A 27,903-nucleotide genomic window follows, 5' to 3' on the forward strand; every position below is an offset into this window, starting at 1 on the left:
AGTGTCACCCTTTTGAAAAGTAACACCCTACAGATCAATGCCTGGTTTTCATGAAACCTTACTTACATATTCCTTTCCCAGAATTCGTAGCAAGGCAGCTCATGAATACACAGGACTCATAGTTATGAGTTGAGTATATATTTTAATTTAGGTGAAATATTGCTACATACAATGCCCATATGCATATTTGGAGTGCTTATAGTATTCAGAAATATCACAATGTATAACATGTGGACACTAGTTACCACCACACCAACTAGTAATACTTACATTCATGCCTGAATATACACACATATGAATAACGTGTGACTTCCTAGCTAGGCAGCTTGTTCTCCTTAGCTACAAGCCTTACAGGGTATTGATTTTCAGCATCCTTTGTATGAATATGACTCGCCGAACCATAATGCACGCAATTTTATCAAGCCTGTAAAGAATTAGAGAAAGGTTAGAGGTTAGTGTTTGCCAGAAATAAAAGCAGCAGACCAGAGAGAAGAGTGGCAGAGCAAAGATGTCTGAAAACATAATTTGCTAAACAAGACAATCCATCCCAGCATTTAAGGGGTTTACAATGTCTGCAGACTCCACACAATACATCTGTTCATGCCTATGCCTTAGAAGTCAGAAGACATACTAGGTCTAGTATTATACTAAAAAGGCCAGGGAAATTTAATGAGTGCTTTAGGGGCTGTAGAATAGCAAGAAAATAGTCTAAGAAAGACATGGAAAATCTGTATTTTCAACAATAAATTTATGATGTGAATAAAGTAGATGACGTATGATCTGTGCAATGCACAGTGTATGGCGCTATAGCGGTGGTTTATGGGGATGGCATTGCAAATAATTCTACAGACTAGTGGATTGTAGTCTGTTCCAATAGGGCAGAACCCGTTCTAGCAAATCCCCGGGTTTCAAGGTGTAGCTTGTATTTCACATTTCCAACCCTTTATCATATATAGTAAGGGTTGACACGTGATCTTCATTCTAAGTCTACATAACATTTTCCTCTTTTCTCTACTATTATACTGAATGCGTGATAAAAAAAAAGTACACAAAAGAAAATACAACTCTATTACCATTTCAGTTTTATTGTACATGGCCCATTTATTGTTCTCAAACACAAAAGAACAGTACGTCATGAAAACAAACAAATTACATAAGTTTACATTCTAATTCTGTATAGATATTATACCAGTCATTTATTCACCAGCCATTTATTCACCTCTATGAGATTTCACAAAGCAAACACAAATAGACTCCCATTGACATGGCTGGATGGAGAGTGCTGTGTATGTGCGTGGACATAATACAACTTGCTTCCACTTGGAGTCAGAAGAGGGATGGGAGACCTGTGGATATGCTAGATCTATCTAGGATGAGATAACCCCATTATATGTGGTACTAGGGCTGATCCATTAATCGAAAAATAACAGAAACTGAACAGCAACCACGATAACCAATGAGATTTTGTTATTTCAGTTTGGTAATTTGCAGTTTTATTTGGACCAACCATGTCTGAATAGAAACTGCTATTATTATACTTTGTACAATGATTGGAGACCCCAGGGAGTTAATCAAAGATAAAAAACAATGTTACTCACCTCTCCTGGGTTCCCTCTTCTCTTCAGCGTTGCTGCCAATTGTCAGGGACTGCTGAGATTGGTCCTCAGTGGTTATGTGACATCACGGAGCTTGTGTCTATACATCACTATGCAATGTGGTCCTGAGGCCCAATTACAAGCCTCAGCGGACCCTGAATTCAGTCAGAAGCACCAAAGGCAACAGGGAGCCATGCCAGAGCCCAGGAGAGGTAAATAACACAGTTTTTTTCTATGTTTGATCACCTCCCCTGGGCCTCTGCTTATTACAGTATAATAGCAGTTTTGCTTAGGCTGTGTTCAGTTCAAACTAACCCACCAGGCAAAGTTCACAAACGAACACAGTCATTCAGTAAAAAGTGGCATAAATAATATCAAAATAATAATAATAATAATAATAAATAATAATATCTGACAAAATATCAGATTAACTGCAATTGTACTTTAGATCATTATTGCCCAGCCTTATGGGGCCCTGTCAGAGAATGCAACCTTTGACACAAGCCAGTTTATAGGGAATGAATGGAGCAGAGGTGTGCCATCTTGTCTACACTCATAACGGGGATAAAACAACCCCTCTCCTCAGGACTGGTGAGAGTCTGAGTGGTCAGACCTTCGCCGATCAGCCATCTATCATCTATTCTATGGATAGAAGAAAATTTTTGTGGTATAGCCCCTTTAATAATGTAATTCATGATGATTGTACATTGTACGCCAGGCACTATAGCTAGACACAAGTATCAGGCAGTGGCATAACTACCGTGGTAGCAGTGGCAGCAGCTGCCATAGGGCCCAGGACATTAGGGGGCCGGCGACAGCCGCTACCCCTTCTGTTTTTTTTTTTTCCTTAATAGGCTCCTTAATATCCCCACACCCTCAAGGGCCTCATACCTTCCCTACCATATGAAGAAGATTGGCAGTAGATGCAGGGCTGCAGATGCTTCTTGTAAAAGCTTCCGCACACAGCAGTATCGGAGTGTGGAGGGAGACATTCTGTGCGATCTATCTGCTCTCTTCACTGCTAGACTGAGCTCCACAGCCACATGTAAGTATATTTTTGGATAAAATATGTATAGATGTATATATGTGTTTACATTATGTGTCTTATATACTGTGTGAGTCCTATATGTGTGTAGATAGGTGTGTGTATATGTTGTATATCAATGTATGTGTGTGAGTAGATGTGTATATGTGTAAGTATATACAGCATATCAAAAGACCCCAGAGTATAATAATTGTTCATGGGTGTTCATTATGGGGCATAATGGTGTGTGCAGGGGCCACTATGGGGCACAATAGAGCGTGCAGGAATGCGACGGAGGTCGGTCGAGGTCTTTAGTGTCAGTCAGGAAGGGGGGGGGGGGCATGTCAAAAGTTCGCCACGGGGCCCCACCATTCCTAGTTACGCCATCTAGGTTCCTCTAATGCCAAGCTTAGACAATTTGAAAAAATGCTTAGTAGAAAGGTGCAAAAAAGACAACAAGGCAGAAATTGTTCATCATTGCCAAAAACAGACTGTGAAAGCATAAAAATATCAATATTCATTTTACGACAATGGTGAATTGTGACATAAATTGTTGTCATACAACTTGTCCCTAGTGCACTGTATGGAAACTCAAGCACATTGTCAGTGTCTGTCTGGAGGCAGGTTACATAATGGACAATAAAGCTTTGAAAACTATTAAGTAACAGAATTTCAATTCCTTTTTTATAATAAAAAGTCAATTTCTGTCCTCTATACTAGCTACCAAGAAATGAATTTACAACATCACAGATGCCTAAGAAATACACATTCTGGGGTTATTTTACAAAAAAAACTGGGAAAAAACCCCACACTATTTAATGACCAGGGCCATATGAGACACACACTGTTGATTTTTCTGCAAGTCAACATGATAAAAACTCCAAGATTTTTAGAAGATGTTTAGTAAGTTGCATTGTATGAAACGTTCTCAGGGAGACATTTGGTAATCCATTACAGTATGTAAAGCGTATCTCTAGTTATATCTTATTAAGGGGATCTGTTCACTTCTCCACTTGTTAAGCTGTTCTCCTGCACCTTGTCTTCAACCTGACTGCTTGTTTACATCATATTTGTCTTCATATTCAGGCTCAAGTACAGAACGCTATGGAAAATGGAGGGGTTGAATTGGAGGCTGCTGTCGGCTGGTTAATTGATTTATTGCCTCATTCTGTGCACTGGTAGCTTCTGATCTACAACCTAGCAGTGTCAAAAGCATTTGGCGTGGCAGAGTGTATAAACAGTAAATTATCTGAGTGTCTCTCCTAGCTGTCTCTTCCTACCTCTCTCCTCTTCATAGACTAATATCTAGAAAGTAACACTGCCTGAAAGGTGGAGAAGAAAACATAATTCTTTAATAAGAAATATTAGAAAAGTTTCATATATTAACCTGTACTACTCATTTATACATAGCTGTTTATAACTGGAGGTACACTTTAAGCCCACTACTATATTGTTAGGGATCTCAAATATATCCAGTCATCCCTGCTGATGTATTAGAAAGTGCTCTCTGGTGAGGCCACCTTAAGACATACACATCCATAAAAGGAAAGTGACAGAAATGTAATTTTGGTTATTTTCAGCTCTTCTTTAGCAGACTGCTGTGTATTAATCAATTTCTTAATTCAGTGGCGTAAATAATTTATTCATCATTATTTCGAGTCTTACATTGAGCTGACAACAATAAAATAGAGACTCATAAGCTGCTCTCAGAGATTTACAGGACAATTAATAATATTGTGGTGGGATCTATGGTGGATGGTAAATCTTTTGCAGGAAAGTTGTTCTGTAACCTTTACTAACAATGAAACTCACAGCACTGTACAGAACTGCTGAATGTCAAGGACGCTACGGTTTCATCTTTCTGCTGTGGTTCCTCTAATTCTATGCCCCATATAATTTGGGTGAAAGGGTCACTAGATTCCCATACTACCCTATGTACAGTGTGCTTCAGTAGTCTGAGACACGCCCCTGCTTTCATATGTATTAACACTAATGGTGGCAGCCCTAGGGTAAATTTATCAATTCATGAGTTTTCTTGCCCCCAAAAAATGCATCACATCCCCCATTTTGTGCCTTGCTTGCCACTTTATGTGAATGGTGGGTGCAATGGGGCAAGCTGGGGGTTACTCGGCCTCACATATTTATTATGACTCACATCAGTTTCATGACTAGTGTAGCTATTCTGGCACACACAGCCTTTTATTATAGGTGTGTTGTGTGCAAGTTGGGAACTGTATATAGGCTGGTGTAGGAAATGCCATTTTTAATAAATTCCTCCTCACCGTGCCCATTTTCTAGCTTTCCCTTAGGCTGAGGCCCCACGTTGCAGAAAAGCAGCTTCTTTTGTTGCAGATTTTGCTACTTTTTTTTGAGGCAAACCTAGGAGTGGCTACAAAAGGAATGGAAAATATATATAAAGTTCTAAAATTCTACCTTTTACTCAATCCACTTCTGGCTTTGGCTCAAAAAAGTGCAGCAAAATCTGCAACAAAAAAGCTGCATTTCAGCAATATGAGGCCTCAGCCTTAAAGTCACTTGAACATAATTCTGGTTGGATCTACATAAACTGATGCATAGTACCTGCAGTTACAGGATGGATATGGGATGGATACGGGATATGGGAGCCGGAGGCATGTCTCAGACTACCAGAGCATACCTTTCATAGGGTAGTCTTGGAATCTGACAGCCTTCATTTGGGACAGGGGATCAGAGGTACTGCAGCAGAAACATGGCAACGTATGGCACCTGGAATTTTAAATGGACAAACCTTCAATGTGCAATGTTTATGGAAAAACAGAGGTTTGCTTTAATTCCAACAGAACTTTCCTGGACACTTTCAGTATCGGCCAGGTTCTAGCTACATTATATTCCACCTTATTACAGCAGAAGGAGCACACCAAGAATCTCATGCAGGAACGTTCTAGAATTTAAGGTTACAATGTAATGGGCACAGACTGACATAAAGTAGAATAAGTCTTTCATTTTCTTATTGGAACATTCTCTCTACAATATGGAGCATTTCTGATAAAAACATTACAGCTGCAATTTCTGTTAGATTGCTCTTAAGGGGTCCTAAATGACGGACTCCTCTATTCACTCAGATGTTCTTGATAAATTATTCTTGGTAAATTCTTTGCAAAAGAAAACTTTCTTATTCCCTATATATTCAGTCCTTGTGATAATGGCGATTGGTCGATGAATTGACTGACACATAAATAGGCCAATTATGCTGCCATATAAGATTTGACATATGACAAGATATTTTTTTTTCCATTATTCGGCCCAGAAATGTTTCAAAGGGAAAATATAAAAAAAATAGTTCCCATAATATAAAACCGTTTTTAACATGTATTTAACAGAATTGTATTATGGGAAATATTGTGCATTTGCATTTCCTTACATATTTTTTGTGTACAAAAGTAAACTGAATATTACAATTTTATACCAAGAGAAAGAGACGTATTTAGACCAATAGTTTTCCATTAGGTGGTTGCAAACATTTTTAGTACCATACATGTATAAACCTAGACAACAGCCAAAACCAATAATAGTTATTATACATTAAAGGGATCCTATCATTGGATACCCTTTTTTTGTGACTAACATGTAGGAATAGCCTTAAGAAAGGCTTGTCTTCTCCGCGCCGCCGTTCAGTAGAAATCCAGTTTTTTTTCGGTATGCAAATGAGTTTTCTCGCAACACTGAGGACGGTCCCCAGCGCTCAAACAGCACTGGGGGCATCCTCCCTTCTGCAAGAGAACTCTCCAGCACCGCTTCTACCTTCTTCTGGAATGCCCTTTCCCTGTGTCTTCTTTAGTCCTGGGTTTCAATCCCCAAGGCATGCGCAGTCGGCTCTGCCATTGGGTCTCAGGCAGAGGCGACTGAGCATGCCCACAGCCACAAGAAAATGGCTGCTTACACAGCGGGGAGACATCGTGGGGAAGGCATTCAAGAAGACGACAGAGGCGTTGCTGGAGATTTCTCTCGCTCCATTGGGGACACCCCCAGTGCTGTTTGAACACTGGGGACCGCCCCCGGTGCTGCAAGAGAACTCATTTGCATACAGAAGTAAACCCGGATTTCTACCGAATGGCGGCGCAGAGAAGACATCTAAAGGTAGGAGATGAATAGCCTTTCTTAAGGTTATTCCGACGTGTTAGTCAGAAAAAAAGTGTATCAAATGATAGGATCCCTTTAAACGGGTTGGATGGTAAAGCTAAACAGTGGAGAGCACATTTCTGCAGACACAAACTTTACTTCTTAAATGGCAGTGGCTAACGTAAAGGGAAATGCAACAATGGAAAAAGTTGACATGTTTGATTGGTCATATTACTGTACGTGACCTCAGTATATGATTGTGCATATTAGATGTATGGTCTTCTCTAAAGACGTTCTGCAGGTATAACTTGTGTCTGAAGCAATGCTTACAGAGTGCTGTAGTGTCTGTCTGCTTCGCTACAGTGTTTGCCTTCTGGCTCCGCAGACTGAGACTGGTACAAGCCTACACACTAGGAGTTATTTACAGACATGGAACACTAGCAGAGTCAATTGTCTCATCAGTTACATTTATTAAAATCCGCTCCGCAGCCTGGAAATCTACAAGCAACACAGTGAAATAATTACTGAAGAAACTTTGCAAGAAGAACAAAGGAAGAAGCTGAGAATAATTATTTGTTCTTGCTCAGAGTCCTCTGCTTCTCTGCATGTTCCACAATCTTCTCCTCTACATAAAGTCCTTTGCGTTTTCTCACAGAGTTCATGTATTTTCTTGCTTGATTTTCAGAGTCTGCTTTTTCTCCAAAGTGTAAGTATTCCTCCTCCGTGGTGGGGACCCAGAATGGATCGCTTGGAATGACCTGAATGAAAAAAAATAAAGTGATAATAATATTAATATGATATTAAAAAGGTTGTCCAGAACTTAAACGTTTCGTGCTGTATCCGGCACATTCTTCGTCGTGGACCCAGGTGTTCTGGCCTGGGTCTTGTAATTGGAACCAGCTCCCGACCCTGGGCCACTCCTCCCTCTCCTGATCTCAGTGGTAAATTACCTGTGTTTATAGGCGCTGGCTGACTATAGTAAATCCAGCCTCCATAGACTGGTAATTATCTGTGACATCAGGAGAGGAGGGAGGGGGCGGAGAGACCCAGAGTTGGGGGCTGGTTCTAATCACAAGACCCAGGGATCAGAACCATCCCAGTACCCCCAGGTCCATCATGAAGTATCCGTCAGATACAGCAATGTAAGTTTAAGCCCCCAAACAACTTCTTTGAAGGGGTTTCCTGCATTTAAAACAATTTGGTTACAGCTCAACTCTACTGCATTAAAGAGAACCTGTCAGTATATTTCTGCAGTCACATCTGAGAGAAGGAGAGGGTAGAGAAAGAGAGGTTTAACCATGAGATATACAGGTTTATGTGATATGTAAACAGCAGAATAAATCCTGACAGGACTCCTAGGAGAGACACTAAGAGTCCTGATATCCCACCCACACACAGTGATTGACAGCTCCCTCTGTATCAGTGTATATACTCAGTAACTGTGGTGGGCAGGGTAAGCAGGACTCTCACTGCTTCTCCTAAGAGTCCCGTCAAGATTTACTTCTGTATACGCAGAAATCCTGCTCCAAATCATATAAACCTGTATATCACAGAGTTCAGCTTCTCTTTCCATATCATAAACCGATATGTGTATGCAGTTTAAGCAAACCTATTTCATGCAGGCTGCAGCAACCACTTCATTGCTGATAGACCACCATTGCAATACATGTACTAGCAAAAGACCCATTTATACTGGGCAATAATACATCAGGGTCTGAGGGGCCAGTGCATGCAGAAATTCTCTCTTTGGCACTGGCGGTAATTTTTAAGATAGTCACTGGTGGCAGATGTGGTAGCATTAATAATTCTGGCGTATCATGGGAGGTTCCCGCATCAGTACTGAGTTCTACTTCAGCCATGGACTAGTACAGATTTCAGCTATAACTCATGCTAATCTTCTGGTTTAGTTATAGTAACTGTGTCAGGCTGAGGCGTCCCTAGCCTGCCTTGATCCCCCACCTAACCTGTCCACTTTTCTGACAAAAAAATAAAAATAAAAAAACAAACTGGCAAAACACGTCTTGCTGCTAACAGAAACGTAGCCAAAAAAGCACCACTTCTATGCCAAAAAATATACCTCTAAATGGCACATAGTACTTGTATTTAGCGGTCCCATAATAGATTTTACATTGGGGCCAGAATGTTTCAAGTTATGCCTCTAAGTCTGGGAATGGGCAGATTCGGAAAACAACCCACAAACTATTTTCCATAGGTAACACCATGACAGAGACCGTGTCATAGAAAGCCAAATAACGTGGATGGACATCAATCATAAAGAGAGAATCATACAGTAAGTATTATTAAAGCATTACAAAGAAAAAGCCGAACATCTGATCACACTGACTAATTTGATTCCAGCTCTCATTTTTGAGGTGCCCTTTGAAAGAAGCAATCTTGTTGCTAGGGGCAACTACGCCATTTTCACAGTTTTTAAATCTCCTTCACTACATTATTTTCCAATTTTACAGTTAAACAACAGACAACACATCCATTGTACCCGTTGACTTATAATTTTCTGCATTGGTTGTGACTCTCCTTGTAATCACATTGCATGGTTACAGATAAAGCCAATTAAAATCTGTGAAGATTAAGTCTGTTCTAACCATGACAGCAAGATTAACCATGTAACAGATTTCTTTCTGCTGCACATAACAAGCTATGGGACAGTATATACAGCTATTATTCCACATTGAGAATTCAGTATTGGGCATGTTCATGCAACTTGTGCATGGCCCAATTGTTATTGTTAAAAGGGTTGTCTGGGATTTAGGGCAAATTCAGGGACGACCAGTAGGGGTTTATAACCGAAGAAAAAAGACACAGTCACCTATGGCTGATGCTCAGTTGTCCAGTCCAGGTCCCATTTACCTCCCATGCGGAGACCTGCCACAGTGAAAGAAGAGAGATTAACATGACCACTGAGACCAGACAATGGCTTCGGCAGTCTCAGGACAGAACTCAAAGTGACTGCTGAGACCAGTGATTGGTCTCAGCAGTCATGTGAAACTCTATGCTTCCAATGCCGCGAGTCATAACACGGGAGGGAAAGCATATTGGGACTGGACAACAAAGGACCTGTGAACAGATGATCACGTCATCTTTATTTTTTTTTTTACAGTCACCATAGAGTTTACCTCTAAATCCTAGACAACTCCTTTAACTAAACAAGACCTAGAAATCTCTTAGTCTGTACTCACAAATGACACTATAAAGTCAGACTTTTATCAAGTAGCATCCCATAATGAATACACTCATGACTCCAATGAAAGCATTGCAAAACTGTGAAGGTTAACAACCTCTTAGACAACGTTTACATCTGCGCTGGAGTCCGTCACCGAGTCTGCCGAAAATCAGCAGAGTAAAAAGTTCTGAATGGAGGACTTTTTCCACCACTGGTTTCAGTTTGAAAATGACTGACAACTGACAAACTGTATTATAGTGAATGGGGTCTGCAGGGCTCTGTGTGTAACTGCTGTTTCAGGGGTCTGCCTATCCGTTGTGTAGGTCCCCCGATGGACCAAAAGTACGGAAATGTAACGCTAGTGTAAACCAAGGTTGACTGTTGTACAAAGACTAACTACAGACGATCATTAAGAACCACGGTTTCTCAAAATTTACCTTATTTAAGAACATTAGCACAGTATAAAAAAAAACCTAAAAATTAAATAAGAAATTATATATATGCTATATATAATCAGTGGAGCAGTGCCTATTATCTGATGCTAAGAACTGAAGTTGTTGAGGGTGATGAAAGGTCCTCTTTAAGTTATCACATACATGACCAATGCATTTTCATATAGACTCAAATCAGTGACAACGGCCCAGAAAAACAAAACAGAATAGGACTTGCACTGAGCAAAGACTTTATGGGTCAGTGGGATGTCCATTAAAAAACGAACAGTACTTAGATGAGATATCTGTCTGCGTAAATAAGCCTTAATAGGACTCCAATAATGTTATTTTGGCAATCCCTCACGTAATAAGGTAAAGTCACTAAATGTTTGCATACATAATGTCTACAGATACAAATACATAACGTGCTGGTGCCTAATGAGACGCACATATAGTAAATGGTCTGTGTGTGGTGGGCCACAAGCCTCATTACCACCTCCTCCAGTAAGCTGTCTGCATAGGTTGGCTCGTGTCTAAGATGTGCTGTGGACTGACTGCATGAAAAAGCAAACATCCAGATTTTTCTCACAGCTAAAAACTTATTTTGGGATTAGCAGATTTTGATTTAGAAGAAAAAACCTAGTTTCCATCGAACAGAAAATTAATTTTTTTTCTGCAATTGTTCTACAGTGGAAAAAACCACACATTTGTTGGGATTTACTAGGCTGAATATGCCAAATTATGACTTGGAGGAAATGTGTCACCAAAATAGCCCATTTTTAAACCAAGTATTTATGTGAAACATATTTTTTAAGATTTTTTGATGAACTTATTTTAAATTTTCCATGTCACTATCCATATAACTTACAATATGCTGCAATTTTTACTCTGGCGACTAGGCCTAATAATAGGTTGACATTTGACAATTCTGCAGGGGCTTCCATTGTAACAGGAAATGGAAGGAAACAGGATGACATGGACGGAAAATAACTGAAATAATTAGTTGAGATGACTTTTGATTATTTTCCGATGAAAATCTAGCCCTAATACATTTCTTTATGAGAATTGATCCCAACAAAGTGGGATGAATTCTTTGCAGTAGATTATAAGAGATGATGTACCTCCCTGTGTTCCGACAGAGGCTTAAGCGAAGAATACACTGGGTTCGGACAGCAATAATATGGGGCTTGTGACTTTATGGGTGCATCATAGTGGGCCCATTTAGTCTTGGGACATCTGTTAAAGGAATGAGCTGCTCATGATGGGATATTTCCATATTGGTACGTATGCTAACGACAATAAGAGTTCACAAGTAACACAACCAATAGCATCCCTAAACGTAAAAAAGGAGTCCATCGGACTGTAGTGATCTCTTCTATAATAAGTGTATAATGGACAGAAGACATCCACATCATTCCTGCTGTTCATGAATATAAAGGTCTTGTTATCACGTTGAAAGGAAATTCATATTGATGTAATGCGGGCAGATTAAAATGTTCTACAGTTCCACAGTATGAGGTCTGTGGTTGCATTATGCACACATTGAACATACATTATGTAATTATGCAGCAAGCCTCCTTGGCTATAGAACACAACAGGATATACGCTACCGCCCTAGTGTGATGTATTGTATACAAGCTGTAGCCTCTAAAATAAAAATAAGCTAACAGGTTCATTCTGTATACAGTACGCGCCTCTCATGAGAACCGGCACAAATGGCAAATTACCAAAAAAATAAGCTAAATGAGCAATCAATGCCGCTCCCGTCTTTAAGTGGGATTGATGGATGAGAAAAGCTTCTCACTCTTATCTGTGTGTTCAAACACAGGCCTCTGATATAAGGCAGAAAATGACAAATTACTCCAAGCTAAATTAGGAACTTGGCAAGGAGCCCCCAAGTCTCTGGTGGACAGACAGGTACCATTAAGTGCAGGACAGATGGAGTGAATCTTAGCAGTAAGTAAACATCTATCCAAATCTTTTTTTTCTGCTGAGTGAAAACACCAGGCACTTCCAATGGGAAATCTGTCACAATGCATCTGCTGCTGATACATGATACAGCACAAGCATAGGTAATGCACCAGCCTATGTCTACGGCTGCAAACATTCCCCAGACACTCGCACGTTCTTTAACCATTTAGATAGAACCACAGGGCTGACTGATCGCTGCCTGCACACATGCCGAAGGCACAGCCACAATAAACCTTTGTCTTCTCCCGCCGCAGAGAGGAGGGGACACTGGTTATCATAACCCAAAATATGCTGGGTGGTCTTTATAATAAGGAGCGTCGCGCAGGTTCTAACTGGTTACCAGCAAAACGAACACTGGTCAGTGATTGGGTGGTCAATAAGGCCATAATAAAAGAAAACATTCAAGGCAAAGCAAAAACAGCTACAGAAACAAAGCTAAGAAGGAATTTAACTAAAGATATCACAAATAGCTAAGGGTCCTATACATGGGCAATAATGAGCCCACAAAACTGCAAACTGATTGCCATTTGTTGGAATACCTTTAAACAAGGCAATGATCTTATGAGACATAGATCAATATGTAACACAAATAGTTATGTGTTACATATTTATCCATCTATAGATATATAGATAAATAAATAGATAAAGATAGATAGATAGATAGATAGATAGATAGATAGATAGATAGATAGACACACTATAGAATATACAGGTAGACATTTTATGCAATATACAGAAAAACGCAAAACACAGATAGATAGGATATATTGATCGATAGTTATCAGATGATAGGTAGATAGATCATTATGAGATAGACAGATGCATACATACATAGTTATAGGATAGATAGACATATAGTTATGATAGATAGATAGATAGATAGATAGATAGATAGATAGATAGATAGATGCATAGTTATAAGATAGGCAGATAGGATAGACAGATAGATAGGATATATTAATCGATAGTTATAAATAGAGATGAGCGAGTAGTATTCAATCGAGTAGGTATTCGAACAAATACTACGGTATTCAAAATACTCATACTCTATTGAATATTACTTCTATTCGCAGTAAAGATTCGATTCAGAACCAGTGTTGATTGGCCGAATGCTATAGCATGCGTATAGCATGCATATAGCATGATTCATGCGGGCAGTGTGTGGCAAGCACACGGAGCCCATTATATGCTATGAGGTCCGTGTGCTTAACTGTCCAGCGCTTGCAGTTGCGCTGATATTCCGTCCGGTCCGGGGGGGGGGGTGTCCTCCTGCGGACTCCTTCCGTATGGGAGGCAAGCGCTAATGTGAACCGGCCCATAGTCTATGGGGTCTGTGTGCTACAACTGCACTTCGCTCCTCCTAAACACTCTCCTCCTGCTACTCATGGACTTGGTGACTCCCATTTGTCGAATAGTGGTTTCCCCTGAAATGAGCATTTTTTCCCATAGACTATAATGGGATTCGATCGAGTAATACTTTAAATTAATATTGAATCTCGAATATTTCACTACTCGCTCATCTCTAGTTATAAGGTAGGTCGGTGACAGAGAATTATGAGATAGATAGATAGATAGATAGATAGATAGATAGATAGATGCATAGTTATAAGATCGACAGGATATATTGATCGATAGTTATCAGATGATAGGTAGATGATAGATCATTATGAGATAGACAGATGCATACATACATAGTTATAGGATAGATAGTTATAATAGATAGATAGATAGATAGATAGATAGATAGATAGATAGATGCTGTATATAGGCAGAACATTATATTTGTTCAGTGGACAATACACCCCATCAATCATAGTCCTCTCCCTATGATTCCTGTAACCACAGAAATGTTATTTTTATGCCGGGAAGCCTCCTTTGTTGCCTGATGAAAGTACATTTCATAGTATAATTGTAGAATTTCTTGGGCTGTTTTTTCTTCTCCCCAAGTGTTATTTTTGGAGCAATTAAAGGTTTCTTCACAAAGGCCTTGTGCATTTGCAGATACTAGAGGAGGACATGAAAAGAGTTGTGTGATGCTGCTTCTCCTTTAGGGGGTTTCGCTGTGTACCTTTGGAGACACACGTTTGGAATTAATACATTTCAGTGCTTGTCTTTTATCAGCTGCGGCACAAAGGACTAGGCAGTTCTTTTGGAAATAATTATTTGAGAAATGTATGTCTTTTTGGTAATGCTAAGCCCCTTTTATGTTGCCTATGGATTTTCTTTGTTTTTATATCTGAATTTGCTTTAATCCAGGTTTTCCCATCCATATGGTTTTGTAACATAAAAAGAATGTATTGTATTCATGAATCTTTCTTGTGTGTTGGATACAGGAGGTTAAACACTCTATGCAGCATGGTATCTGGGCCTCTGGTTGTATCCTGAACATCAAAAACATTTTATATGGCCTATTCCCTGACCTGATCATCTGTTAGGTTAGATGGGAAGATAGCAATCTCCTGATATGTGGCCACATTTAAATGGAGTCATACACCTTGTAATTGGAGTTAGTGTAGGTCGTTCAGAAACATAGACATGTTTACTTGTGTAGTGCATTGAAAAAATCCACTTATAAAAGGCTGATGTAAGTGTAGAAGGGTGGACAGGTCACAGCTGGGGAAGGGGCACGTTATGTGCCCTGGATGCTGGGTGCATGGTGCCACTCTGCCTACACCAGGGTATGTACAAACAGAGCTCAGCCTGCAAAGTGAATTATGCCCTATGGAAGAATGTCTAGCTCTGATTCTAAACTAGAAAGCGAGGGACCACAACATCTGTGAGGTATACAATACATGCAGGCTATAATGAGAGTCACCATCCATTAGTGGTTCCCCCTACAAGGATACAGTTCCTTTACTCTCAGATTTACACCAATTGGGTTTTCACAGCATATTGAATGTATATACTATACATTTTATTAAAGCCATCAGACTAACTGCATAAACACATCACCCCAATTTCCCAATACAGCAGTGGGAACCTGTCACAATAAAATGCATTATGATCTGGAAGCAGCATGTTATAGAGCAGGAGGAGCTGTGCAGATTGATATATAGTTTGTGGGAACATACAGTATATTTTTAAAGTTGTCATACATTCTCAGCTTAGGAGTCCAGGAGGCGGTCCTATTAGTGACTGACAGTCTTCTCTTTATAACTACACTGCTCTTCTTGCTCTATAACATGTTTTAAGGGGAGTCAGGAGTCTATCAGCAGTAAGATGCTTATAAATCTTGCAACGGTCATTCTACAGTTTCCAGTTATGTCTCTGTTACTCAGCTTTTGGGGCCCAATTTGTATGTACATTATTAGTTTATTCGTATGAACATGAGGCGGGAAGTGCTTTAGGGTATGCCTTAGCTGTGCATGCCTTTAATGTCAACCTACACCCAGAGTCAGTACTGAGCCTGAAAGGAGCAATGCTTTAGACTGGGGAGAGAGATGTCAATGGAGGGTGGACCTGGGCAGGATATGGGGTAGAAATCTAAAGTAAAGTCCAGGCAAGTTAAGGCATACCCATCAAAGCACTTTACACCCCTTTGTAGGATATGAATAAAAAAGTGATTTACATGAAAATGGGGCCCAAAGCTGAACAACAGAGACATACTTGGAAACTGTACAATGACCTTTGCAAGGTTTATAAGCAGCTTACTGTTGATAGACTCCTGAAATGATACGGGGTATTCCAGGCTTATTTAATTCCCCCCAAATAAACCAACACCTTTTACAATAAGCCAGCCACAGTAAATCCTGTTCTAGCCTAGCCCATTAATTATGTTATGTCTTTCGCTTCTAGGAATAAATGGAAAGAAATGAGTGTGGGTCCTGATCTGCCCGGATCTGTACAACTCACAGAACATAATAAACCCTACTTAGGAATATGGCATGCTGCTTTCCTTTAAAAGGGCTCAGGTTTCTGTAATAGCAGCGAGCAAGCAGTGCCAATGAGGTCTTCACACTTCCATATACTTAATCATTTCCACATGGTCTTTGCAATTGAAATGCAGACTTCTGAAATGCATACGCCTAGTTATCTTCTGAGAACACAAGGCCTTTTCTTACAACTCCCTGAACTTCTCCAAGCCTTCAGGTTAGGTAACTAAGGATTGGTGAAGTGTGAGGTGAAGCCTGCTGTCACACACGAAGCTCTAAGCACTCTTTGTGTTACAGAACAGGCCTGCAGCAGGCTAAGGACCACGGCCAGGACAAACTCATTATGTGACTGTCTGCAGGGCCTGGGCATCAACTGCTGGGGGTAGAAGAAAAAAGAATGCTTCTAGGCAAATCCACCTTAATGGCAATGCCATTCACAGTCAGCAGTAACCGCCAACACACAACTGAGTTAATATCACATCCAATGCAGAATCTCTAATCTATCTACTCTTCCCCCTTAGGGCACACTGAAGGGGATTTTAGTTTAGGTCATCTGCCTATGTGGCCACTATTTTAGAACAGGTCTCTAGCAGAACAGATAGATCATCTAAAAAATACAAAGTTATAATAGTGTTGGAAAACATAAGATAGTGGAGAAAAATAATGCCCCCGCTGGGTAAAAACACAAGACGACAAGTCCATGAGCCAGAAAGTTTAAAGGGATTGACCATTGAAATGAATTTTTTTGGCGATCACACGTCGGTATAGCCTTTAGAAAGGCTATTTGTCTCTTAGGGAGCGTTCACACTACCGTCGGTGTCCGACAGCTAGTGTCGCTGCTAATGTCCGTTCAAAATCTTGTGTGGACATTAGCATTGGATACTAGCTGTGTCTGTGATATTTTGCATTGATTTAAATGGACATCGGGTGCGTTCTTTTACTGTTCGTGGGTGTTATTAACTGTCCGTTCCCAAAGATGTCTGACTTTTCAAGTGGACAGCAAAAACCTACATGGCAGGTTTTGGCCTCCCAAAAATGGCCGCCGGCCGGTATGCACACTCGGCTCTGCTGGTGTCTCACTGGCAGACCCAACTGCGCAGGCGTCGGAGATGACGCAAATGAAGACGACAAAAGAAGGGGAGGATCCAGCCGAAGATAGAGGCGTCACTGGAGTGTGTTCTCGAGCAGCAGTGGGGACGTCCCCATCGCATTTTCAGCGCTCGGGCCCGCCCCCATCGCTGCGAGAGAACTAATTTGCATACCAGTAAAAACTGGTATTTCTAAGGAATGGCACAGCGGAGACCACGTCTAAAGGTAAGAGACGAATAGCCTTTCTAAAGGCTATTCTGACGTGTGATCGCCCAAAAAATTCATTTCAATGGTAGAATCTAGAGATGAGCGAACACTAAAATGTCCGAGGTTCGAAATCCGATTCGAACAACCACACACTGTTCGGCTGTTCGAACGGATTTTGAACCCCATTATAGTCTATGGGGGGAAATGCTCGTTTCAGGGGTAGGCAAAATTCGATACAATTATACTTACCAAGTCCATGAGTGACGGTCGGGCTGCATTCCCCTTGAAGTCTTCTCCGGGCGCAGCGCCCCCGCGGCGTCTTCCGGCTGGAATTCACTCTGCCTATGCATCGGGGCCTAGGCAGAGCCGACTGTGCATGCAAGGGCATGCCCGCGCATACGCAGTCGGCTCTGCCTAGGCCGGATGCCTAGGCAGAGTGAATTCCACCCGGAAGAAGATGCAGGGACGCAACTCGGAGAAGACTTCGGAAAGGTAAGAGAAGAACCAGCGTTGATTGGCAGAATGTATAGCATTCTGCCAAACAACGCTGGTTCTGCATCGAACCTTAAACTTCGAACACTAAACTTAAACGATCGAACACTACTCGCTCATCTCTAGTAGAATCCCTTTAAGGGAGACAGCATAACACAAAAAAACAAGGGGATTTAAGCTAAGGATAGATGATGGCTGTGGTCATGCATCCTGTTGGATTCATGTTTTGTTGTGGTAGCTTGCTGGTCGAAACATGGCCACATTCACTTTTCTTAGCTGCGGTGCCGGCAGCATAACACTACAATGTCTACCAGTACAAAGTTGTATTTTATCTGAGAAGTAAAACGTTGCAGGTCCAGAGCAGAGACAGAGTAACAACTGCATCAACCCTAAATCAATGGATTTCAAGGTGTGTACCTGAGACGGCAACGACTAGACTGTTATAGATCAGATTCTCCTCTACTCACTGTATGTAGTATATGGAAGCTAGTCTCCATCCACCAGTTCAGAGAGGACTATAAATTCCAGCTTCAGCAGGTGGAGGGTAGAGTACTAAAAACTGCAGGATATAAGTCATATTGATTGATTGATTTTTTTTTTCCTTTTGTTTCTATTGTGGAAGCATGGACAAGACTCAAGACCTGATCAGCGGGATTTCCTGTGTGGACATGTGCCTGTTACCATCCCCCATGAGCTAAGGACAGCATGGTCACCATGAGGCAGACAATGCATGGAGGAGATGCCTGCATGGAAGTGCGGACTTCTTCTTTCAAGGAGATGATTTTTGGTGTCTATTGCTGATGTGTGAAGATGTCTGTGGCTCACTGACATTTCTTTCTTTTACTGTGGACACGTGGGACTCTGTTACAGCCTGGGAACCTACCATCACCCACCTAACCCACAAGTTTATGGAAGCTTAGCAAGAGAGCAGCACCCTGTCTACCTGGATGGCTTCAGACCTCTCTGGGCAGTAGAACACAGTGGTAAGAAGAAAGGAGGAGGGCTTGTGATGAAGGACATTTGGGACATTTTTCTTTGTGGTTGAGGAACAACAGTGTTGATGCAAGATACCGAACTATCAGCTGTGAGCATGAGATCTCACTACCTAACAAAGAACTACCACGTTATCATGATAGCTGCCTATGTCCCCCACCTCTGCAAAAAAAAGTTTCTGCCTGTTATATCTACGTGCTGTGACCCCCCCCTCCCCTCCTCGTGTCTTCCAACCACAGTCGGCTGTATCAACATCACTTCACACAGAGAACTAAATGATCCTGCAGTGTGTCTGTGTTTCTTTCTTTTTAGTTGCTATGATTCCTAGGATTTCTCTATCTGCCATGGGCTTGTATGTGTTTCTCTCTTGTTATATACTACTGTACCATCTATGAAACTGTATCACTGAAATTTCCCCATTGTGGGACATTAAAAGATTATCTAATCTTATATAATGACCAAAAAAAAGTATTACTTCTCATGTACACATACAGCAGCTGATTCTGTCACATGAAACCACAGGTACACTTTAATTGAAAGTTAACAGAGACTGTGCACGCTTAACTGTCACCACCATGTTACAGAGCCCATTGCAGTGATAAACAACATACCTCTGTTGTCTTTTGTATATTCGAAGAAAATCTTAGAAGCCTTATGCAAATTAGGCAGTTAGTGCACTGGGGGCGGGCCTTTAGCTTCGTAGAGCATTGATCTTAATGCTTACAACCCTACACCTCCTGCCTGCAACTGGATAGTTGATCCTCCCAATGCTATGACATCATTCATAGACCAAGAGCAGTGCTCCCAGAGGAGAAGCCCCTCATGCACAAACTGCTTCAAATGCACAAGATTACAAAAGTGGCATCCATAACAAAGATATGTTGTTTATCACAGTAATGTGCTCTGTAACATGGTGGAGACAGTTCAATATGCTCTACTTGGGGAGGTGGTACACTCCCTTTAATGTTACTCAACACAGTTTGGACATTTATTAGCTTCCTATGTTATTAGTGTCCTCCACTGCAATGTTCAATTTCCTGCAAATATATTTTATAAGGGTTAAAATTGTTCTAAAATGTGGAGTGTCTGAATGTAACACGTGATACGAAATCAACATTTTTTGTACATGTGCCCACTCGCATTGCTTGAAAAATACATTTATGCCTAGATGTAGCTTTGAAGTAATGGACCTATTGAATACCATTGTACTATATACATGAATAACCTCTGGACTGAATACTTTCTTGATTATCAATACAAAATTACTGACACTTCAGATCTCCGGAGCTGCCCTTCCTCCCTGGCTATAGAATTGCCGATATTGCTGCGACTGATGCTGTGAAGTCCACTGGCCAACTACTGGCTGCCATGAACGCCGCTTTATTGTGAGCGGTCACAGAAGGAGAGCAAAATGTGAGATTAAAAAGTCAGTGACTACACAAAGCTTAATAAGGGAATTGTCAGAAAATAATATCCTGCACCTAGTAACAGTGAGGACCCAAAGAAAGGGCACCCTTACATGGTGTAATCCTCATCTCTGATTATATTACTACCCTGGCACGTGTCAATGTCTGTAATTCATCAGCTACAAAGGCCTGCTTTGCAGGGAATGCACACAACAAAATCACGGATGACTTTCTATTGTAATAGAGTTGATATAATAAATGAATTTCAGCCGTACTGCATTTGTCAATACTATTACCCAGCCAAGAGTTGCCTAGCATTACGACCGCTCAGGGATTGGGTCTATATAATACCCTTTATAATCCCGCTATATTTCTTATTTCATTTATTTGTCCTAAGTGAGACTGATAAAATGCAGGCACTATAGTGTTCAAAGCCACGTAACAGTTTCCTGCTCGGTCACAAATAAAGGGGCTTTCTTTCTTTCGCAGCCACAGAGAGGATAATACGATACTTCTCCAAGAAGACAAATGCATTGTGGGATACAGACTGGCAAACACAATATGAACCATTTTATTAAGGAAATACATTAGTCTTTGAAATGTCAGGTGCCACAGAGGACAAGTTTAATGACTGGCTCAAAATGACAGATGAGATCCATTTTAGTATATATATTAAAAAAAAAACAAATACTGAGCACAGCGGTAACCTCTAGGGCTATAAATATTTCTGACTTCTAAGACGGACTGATTATTACAGTGTGATGTAGATTTATTACAACTGTGTGCTGCATACAATACAATCTGTTAGGGGGGGAAATAATAGTATACTGCCCCGCCATACATTAGAACAGCTCCGATACTATGTATTTTATAAATGTTACATTACACATAAGGAACCAAATGATTCAGTGTATTCCCTCATGTAAAGTGGATAGCCTCCTCCTACTCCTTGTGGATCAGTGTCTGCTCTTAGAGGTTGCTCAAGAGATGGCATTTAATAAAAGGAGTAATCCGGGCCTAGACATAAGCCATCATTAAGGATCAAGGATATTCATTCATGGCACCTGAGTCCTATGTGTAAGACCAATAATACTGGTTAATATTCCATTCTGCTAGATGGTGCAAATAATGTGTGAACGGACCATATATGATAAGGTCACCTGCCTCAAATATATATATATATATATATATATATATATATATATATATATATATATATATATATATTCATTCATTCAGCTGAAGAATTTGATGATAAAGGTAATTTCAAACTCAGATCTAACACAAATAATTTTTAATGTTTCTGTGTACTAGTAATGTATAAATGAATAGAATATGTGAATATAAGAAACTTTGTAATATATATTATTCGAGATGAGCGAGTAGTATTTGTTCGAGTAGGTATTCGATCGAATACTACGGTATTCAAAATATTCGTACTCGATCGAATACTACTAACTATTCGTAGTAAATATTTGATTCAGAGCCAGCGTTGATTGGCCAAATGCTATACAGTGTATAGCATTCGGCAAATCAAGGTTCTGCAGCAGGCTCGTCCTTGCTAGTCAGGAGAGCTGGCAGCTTGCGGTTACGAGGGAGCTTACTTTTTCTCATAGGAATGAATTGAACAGCGTTGATTGGCCAGTGTACAGCATTCGGCCAATCAACGCTGGTTCTGCCGGAGGCTCGTCTGTGAGGAGGCGGAGTCTAAGATCGGACCACAGCAGTCTCCATTGTGGTCTGATTTTAGACTCCGCCTCCTCACAGACGAGCCTCCAGCAGGACCAGCGTTGATTGGCTGAATGCTGTAGACTGGCCAATCAACGCTGGTCAATTAATTCCTATGAGAAAGAGAGTCAGCTCCCTCGTAACCGAAAGCTGCCAGCTCTCCTGACTAGCAAGGACGAGCCTGCGGCAAATTAACACTGGTTCTTCAGCAGGCTTGTCCTTGATAGTCAGGAGAGATGGCAGCTTGCGGTTACGAGGGAGCTGGCTTTTTATCAGCGCAACTGCAAGTGCTGTGCAGTTAAAGTTCACGGTCCCCATAGACTATAATGGGGTCCGTGCGCTTTAACTGCACAGCGCTCCTCCTAAACACTCTCCTCCTGCTATTCGTGGACTTGGTGACTCTCCTTCAGTCGAATAGTGGTTTCCCCTGAAACGAGCATTTTTTCCCATAGACTATAATGGGATTCGATATTCGATCGAGTAGTCGACTATTGAGTCTACTCAAAACGAATCTCGACATTATTATACTTGAGGGTCTGAAAAGACCCCCGATTATAATGACCGGAGGCCCAGGAGAGGTAAGGGAACATAAAAAACCGTGTTACTTACCTCTTCGGGTAGGGTTAAGGCCTACTTGTGTGACATCCCTGACTTTACATCTTTACATGACCGGAGCCTGTGTCCTTTGCGTTGCGACACAGACCCCCCAGGTCACGTGACATCCCGGACGTCATTGAAGATGGCCGCCATCAGCGGGAAGTACAGATAGGTAAGTAACAGTGATTTTTTATGTTTGTATCCCTCCTGGGTCTCCGATTATTATACTCTGGTGTCTGAAAAGCCCCCAGAGTATAATAATTGTTCATGAGTGTCCACAATGGGGTATAATGCTGGATGAAGGGGCCACTATGAGGTATAATGCTGTTTGCAGGGGCCACTATGAGGTATAATACTGTGTGCAAGGGCCACTATGGGGTATAATACTGTGTGCAGGGGCCACTATGTATAATAGTGCATGCAAGAATGTGGGGAAACGGGTTGGTCAGGGTCTTCAGTGTTGGGGGGGCCATGTCGAAAGTTCGCCACGGGGCCCCGCCATTCCTAGTTATGCCACTGATTTACACCCAATTAACAACATAGTGCAACCCTCCCCCCCCTCCCTCCAGTGTAATATATAAGTAGTTCATGAGCAAAAGAGTAAAATTGGTTTCCAGTTACACAACTATCTATTGTAGGGCTTCAGTGATGAAAGCTCTCTATATAGTCAGCAATAATGACAATCTTACTATGAGGCAGTTTTCACCTGACCAATATTGCTGCTCAGTAAGGCTGCTTGCACACTACAGTAACACTACAGTCTACGGGCCGTGGATTCTACATCTCCATAGACTTCTATAGAGCCTGCAAAATTCACAGCTTTGTGCACAAAGAAGTCCATGGAACCGCCAAATCCATGGCCTGGAGGCCTGTGAAAAGTGCTGCAGTGTGCAAGCAGTCACTAAGGATACCAGACATGTTTTGCCAATATACATGTGTGTGATTCATGTGTATGTATGCGTGTGTGCATGGTCCGTGTATATGTATGCATGTATGTGTGTGCGTGCGCGATCCATGTGTATGTATGCGTGTGTGCATGCACCTGTGTGGTCCGTGTATATGTGTGCATATGTGCGCGCACGTGTATGTGTGTGCATGCATGTGATCCATGTATATGTATGTATGTGGTCCGTGTATATGTATGCATGTGTGTGAACGTGTGTATGTGTGTGCATGTGTGTGATCCACGTGTATGTATGCATGTACGTGTGTGGTCCGTGTATATGTATGCATGTATGTGCGCATGTGATTATGTGTTTGTGCATGCGCAGTGCAAGTGTCCATGCGTGCGGTAGTTGTGTGTGAGTACGCATGTGCTGTATTTGTCCATGTGCGTAGTGTGCATTCATCTGAGTGTGTTTGCGTGCGTGTGTGGTCCTTGCATGTGCGTGTGTGTGTATATATATATATATATATATATATATATATATGTGCGTATGTGTGTGTGTGGTGTGCATGTGGTATTTATGGGGTGATGTTGTGGTATTTGTGGGGTGGTGTTTGTGTTTTGTGTGTCTAGAGTGGTCTGGCGTTTGTGTGGTGTGTTGTGGTACTTGTGTGGTGTTGTGCTTGTGGTTTTAGTGTATGTGTGCTGTCTGTGTGGTGTTTATATGGTGTTTGTGAAATGTTTGAGTGTGGTGGTGCGGCCCCTTTAGCAGCAACTCTTTGGCGCCGTCGCTATAATCCGTCCCTGTCATTCACAACTGTTGCTTTCCCCTCAACACTTTCACTTTTCCCCATTATAAGAACGGTATAGGGCCTAACTTTGGGGGCGAGATGTAACATGCGCAGTATTCTGCTCCTGCGTGGAGAGGGGGCATGCCAAATTTCATCCAAATCGGGCAAGAACTGTGGATTTGTATAGAGCAGACTACTACAGATTTTGAGTTTTATATATATATAGATTAAGGAAGTCTGTTTCCTTCTCCTCTTATTAGGTTCTCTGCTCTTTATTTGTAAGGAATCTGTCTCCGTAATAAACTCACATACAAAAATCTATGGAGTGGGGAGAAGGTGGAGATTATTTGACTTACTGCTTCACTGTGTGTCAGAGGAGCTATCAGTCACAGTATAGCAAAGCTTAACGTCTGCAGTTATGTGTCTTTTCCAACAGTTTCCTCCTTTCCCTCCTCCGTAGACTTCTACGTAAAAAGCAGTAGAGAAGGAGACCTATTTCTTTAATAATATATACTACAAAGGTTCTTATATTCATCTACTCTGTTCATTTTCAAAAAGTTGGTTTACAAGTGGAGGTACACTAAACCTATTAGTGACTAGCATATAGACTTTCTACATTGGTCAGTAATCGGCCTTATTCTGATGCAAATGGCTTTTTACATCATTTGCAGTGGAATAATGTAGGGGTTTGGAGGGGAGGCATTCAAACATAAAAAAGGTGTTACGTTCCCTGAACTCTAGCGCTGAAGAGAACAGGAAGTCACATTGGAGTACAGGAAAGGGGAGTAACATTACTTTTATGTTTGATCCCAAGGGTGCTTGGGGCAACATTTCAATTTCCACCTCAGGCAGCAGAAAAGCCAGAATCAGCCCAGGACACTGGAGCCTAGTTGTAAAACTGCTCCTAATGCCCAGGAACTAACAGTCTCAAATGTTTAACCTCTTAGATTTTTTAATTTCTTTAAAAAAAAAAAAAGTCTAAACAAAATGGTACCAGAATTGCCTATTTTTGTCTGTCGGCCACTAAAAAACCTTATAAAAGACAATCAAAAAGTGTTGTCAGGTCTTCACACAAAAAAGCCCTTGCACTATTTTGCAAAAAATTATTAAGTTATGGGTCTTGGAAAGTGACCATGGAAAAAAAAATATTCCTAAAGGGTTTTTACTTTGCACACTAAACAACAATACAAATTTGATATAAATGTAATAATATCAACCCAGTGAATAAAGTTATTACGTTATTTAAGTCACATGGTGAATGGCGCAAAATCTATAGCATAAAGAGGCAATGGCAAAATTGCAGTTTTTTTTCTATTCTTTTCCAGAAATAGGCCCTATATTTTCACTAGTTCACAGATGATGTAGTGGATGGAAGAGGTAGATCTCTCATTTATGACATTCTTGTGTGGTATAAGAGGTTCGCCTGACTTTTTCTATAAATGTATTTATTTTAAAATATACTCTTTTTTTTGGCATCACTGGTGTAAACCTAAAGTGTACCTTTAATGAAGTTACACAGAAACATAATGTCTATCTCGTCATACTGTAGTAGAGTATTCTAAGGCTCTACTGCACCACAAGAGAACATGTGTTATAGGTGACTAGTGCACAGACAAGACAAAAAGGATAAAGTACTTATTAGCAAAGTGAAATAAATATGCAGGCACAAATATGTTGTGACTGCAATACAAAAGTAAACCTGGTGGGGTATCTATTTTCCTAGTGCAGCAAGAAGGCAAGTTATGACATTTGTAGAAGACTGGAGAAAGACTCCCATATTAAGTTGAACTCCTTCTATACTTCCAATGGGAAGTCAGTATACCCCCTCAACACACATAAGATTGGTGGCCAAGTCCCTGGCAAGTGGCAGGTCCAGTCGACTTTGTTGTTATGTGTATGTCTACCTTGACAATAAGTTCCAATTGAAAATCTTTGCATTACAGGAGTTGGAAAAAAATAACACACTTTTTACATAGTCAAGTTAAACTCTTCTCGATACACCTACCATGACTAGTAACTCTCCTTTTTTTCCTAGTCATATAGCTTATGTTGTGGTTGATACACTTCATTACTTGTGTTGTTCTAAAAATCTATTTATATAAGACATGTGATATATCAGACCTGACAGAGTTCCAAAGGGGAATGATTGTTGTTGTGCACTTGGTAGAGGCATCTTTGACCCAAGTAGCTGGGTTTGTCAAGGTCTGCTATTTTCATGATCATGTGTAAATATGCAAAGACTGGCAAAACATCTGCAGACAGAAGCAGCTGTGGTCGAAAGTCAAAGTTTGATACGAAGATCAGTAGAGACAAAAAAAATCCACAAAACTGTAGCCCCTCAATTTACTACTGAGCTAAATTTAAGTTTAGGGGTACCAGTATTAGTAAAAACCATCAGGCGTGCACTGCACACAAATTAAATCCATGGGGGTGTAGCAATAACCAAACCAAAGTCAAGCTTTGACTTTTGACTATAGGTCCTTCTTTTGTATGTTTTGCCAGCCTCTTAATACTGAGATGTGATCAGCAACCAGTTAATCCAGAAAATGGACAGTATATCAATGATTCCATATATAAATTGGTACTTGCAAAGTTTTATCTCATGTATAGTCAATGCTGATAAAGTTTTCGGAATCTGTCTTTCATGTGGACAAATAAAACATACACTCTGAAAATACTGAGCGTGACCACTGACAATAGTAATCTTTCCTTTAATCTGAAGGTCAGTAAAAGGCAGAGAACTATATCAATAGTTTTTAGAAGGAAATCAGTATTACGTGGATTGTACCAGAGTGCACACGCTATGTAATATGGTTCCTTTGTTTTATCTTTTTTTTTCCACCAGTCCTTCAGAACTCCCACTGGGCAGTAATGTGTCTTAAAATTTCAATGTTTTCTCACTCCTGAAATCCAACTCTGCTCCAGACAGACACCTAACATCTGGCATGGGAGCGGGGTGTGCCTGCTAGGCAAGATCAGCTGTTATCTTAATGAGAACAAAACCAAACTGGGCACATTTCTACGACACTACTGGTATAAAATGGAATCACTTAAAGGACCAATTAATAATGTGTAAGATTTTACACACTATTGCAAACAAGGCTCATACCAGCTACCTGCTTCCAGACTAAACTGTGTCTGAAAAATAAGAAGCGGTGATGGGATTTTCTTTTTTTTGTGCATTAACAATCCAAAAGCTTTTCTAGCTGGCGACACACAATTACCTTTAGGGACTCAAAGTATAAGAAGTATTAATTACAAACAGTGCACATAAGAAGTGCTGCTATCCATAATACTCATATTACAACAGCTTTTTTTTTTTTTTTTTTTAAAGCTTGGTTGGAAAATGAGAGCAGTATCTGGAAATTATGACGAAATACAATCCATCCATGTGGTCAGATAGGAGTTTTCCAATTGTCTAAACATGTATGCGGCTGTGACATCTGGTCAATATTAACTGCATAACAATTAAGAACTAATAAAGAGTTCCCCCGTCATATTCGTGGACATTAATCTAAGACAGAAATAATATTTGCATTATT

General features: G+C 40.7%; 1 protein-coding gene across 1 annotated transcript in view; it reads right to left on the reverse strand.

The window, feature by feature from the left end:
- Positions 1-7,113: 7,113 nt before the first annotated feature.
- The window catches only part of EFL1 (elongation factor like GTPase 1), a 199,058-nt gene continuing 178,268 nt past the window's right edge, over positions 7,114-27,903 (reverse strand). Inside the window, exon 20 of the mRNA XM_075273426.1 lies at positions 7,114-7,475. Within this exon, the coding sequence (XP_075129527.1) occupies positions 7,287-7,475 (189 nt within the window). The 3' untranslated portion in view covers positions 7,114-7,286. The remainder of the gene's footprint in view (positions 7,476-27,903) is intronic.

This window comes from Leptodactylus fuscus, chromosome 5 (assembly GCF_031893055.1).
Source record: "Leptodactylus fuscus isolate aLepFus1 chromosome 5, aLepFus1.hap2, whole genome shotgun sequence".
NCBI classification, from domain to species: Eukaryota; Metazoa; Chordata; class Amphibia; order Anura; family Leptodactylidae; genus Leptodactylus; species Leptodactylus fuscus.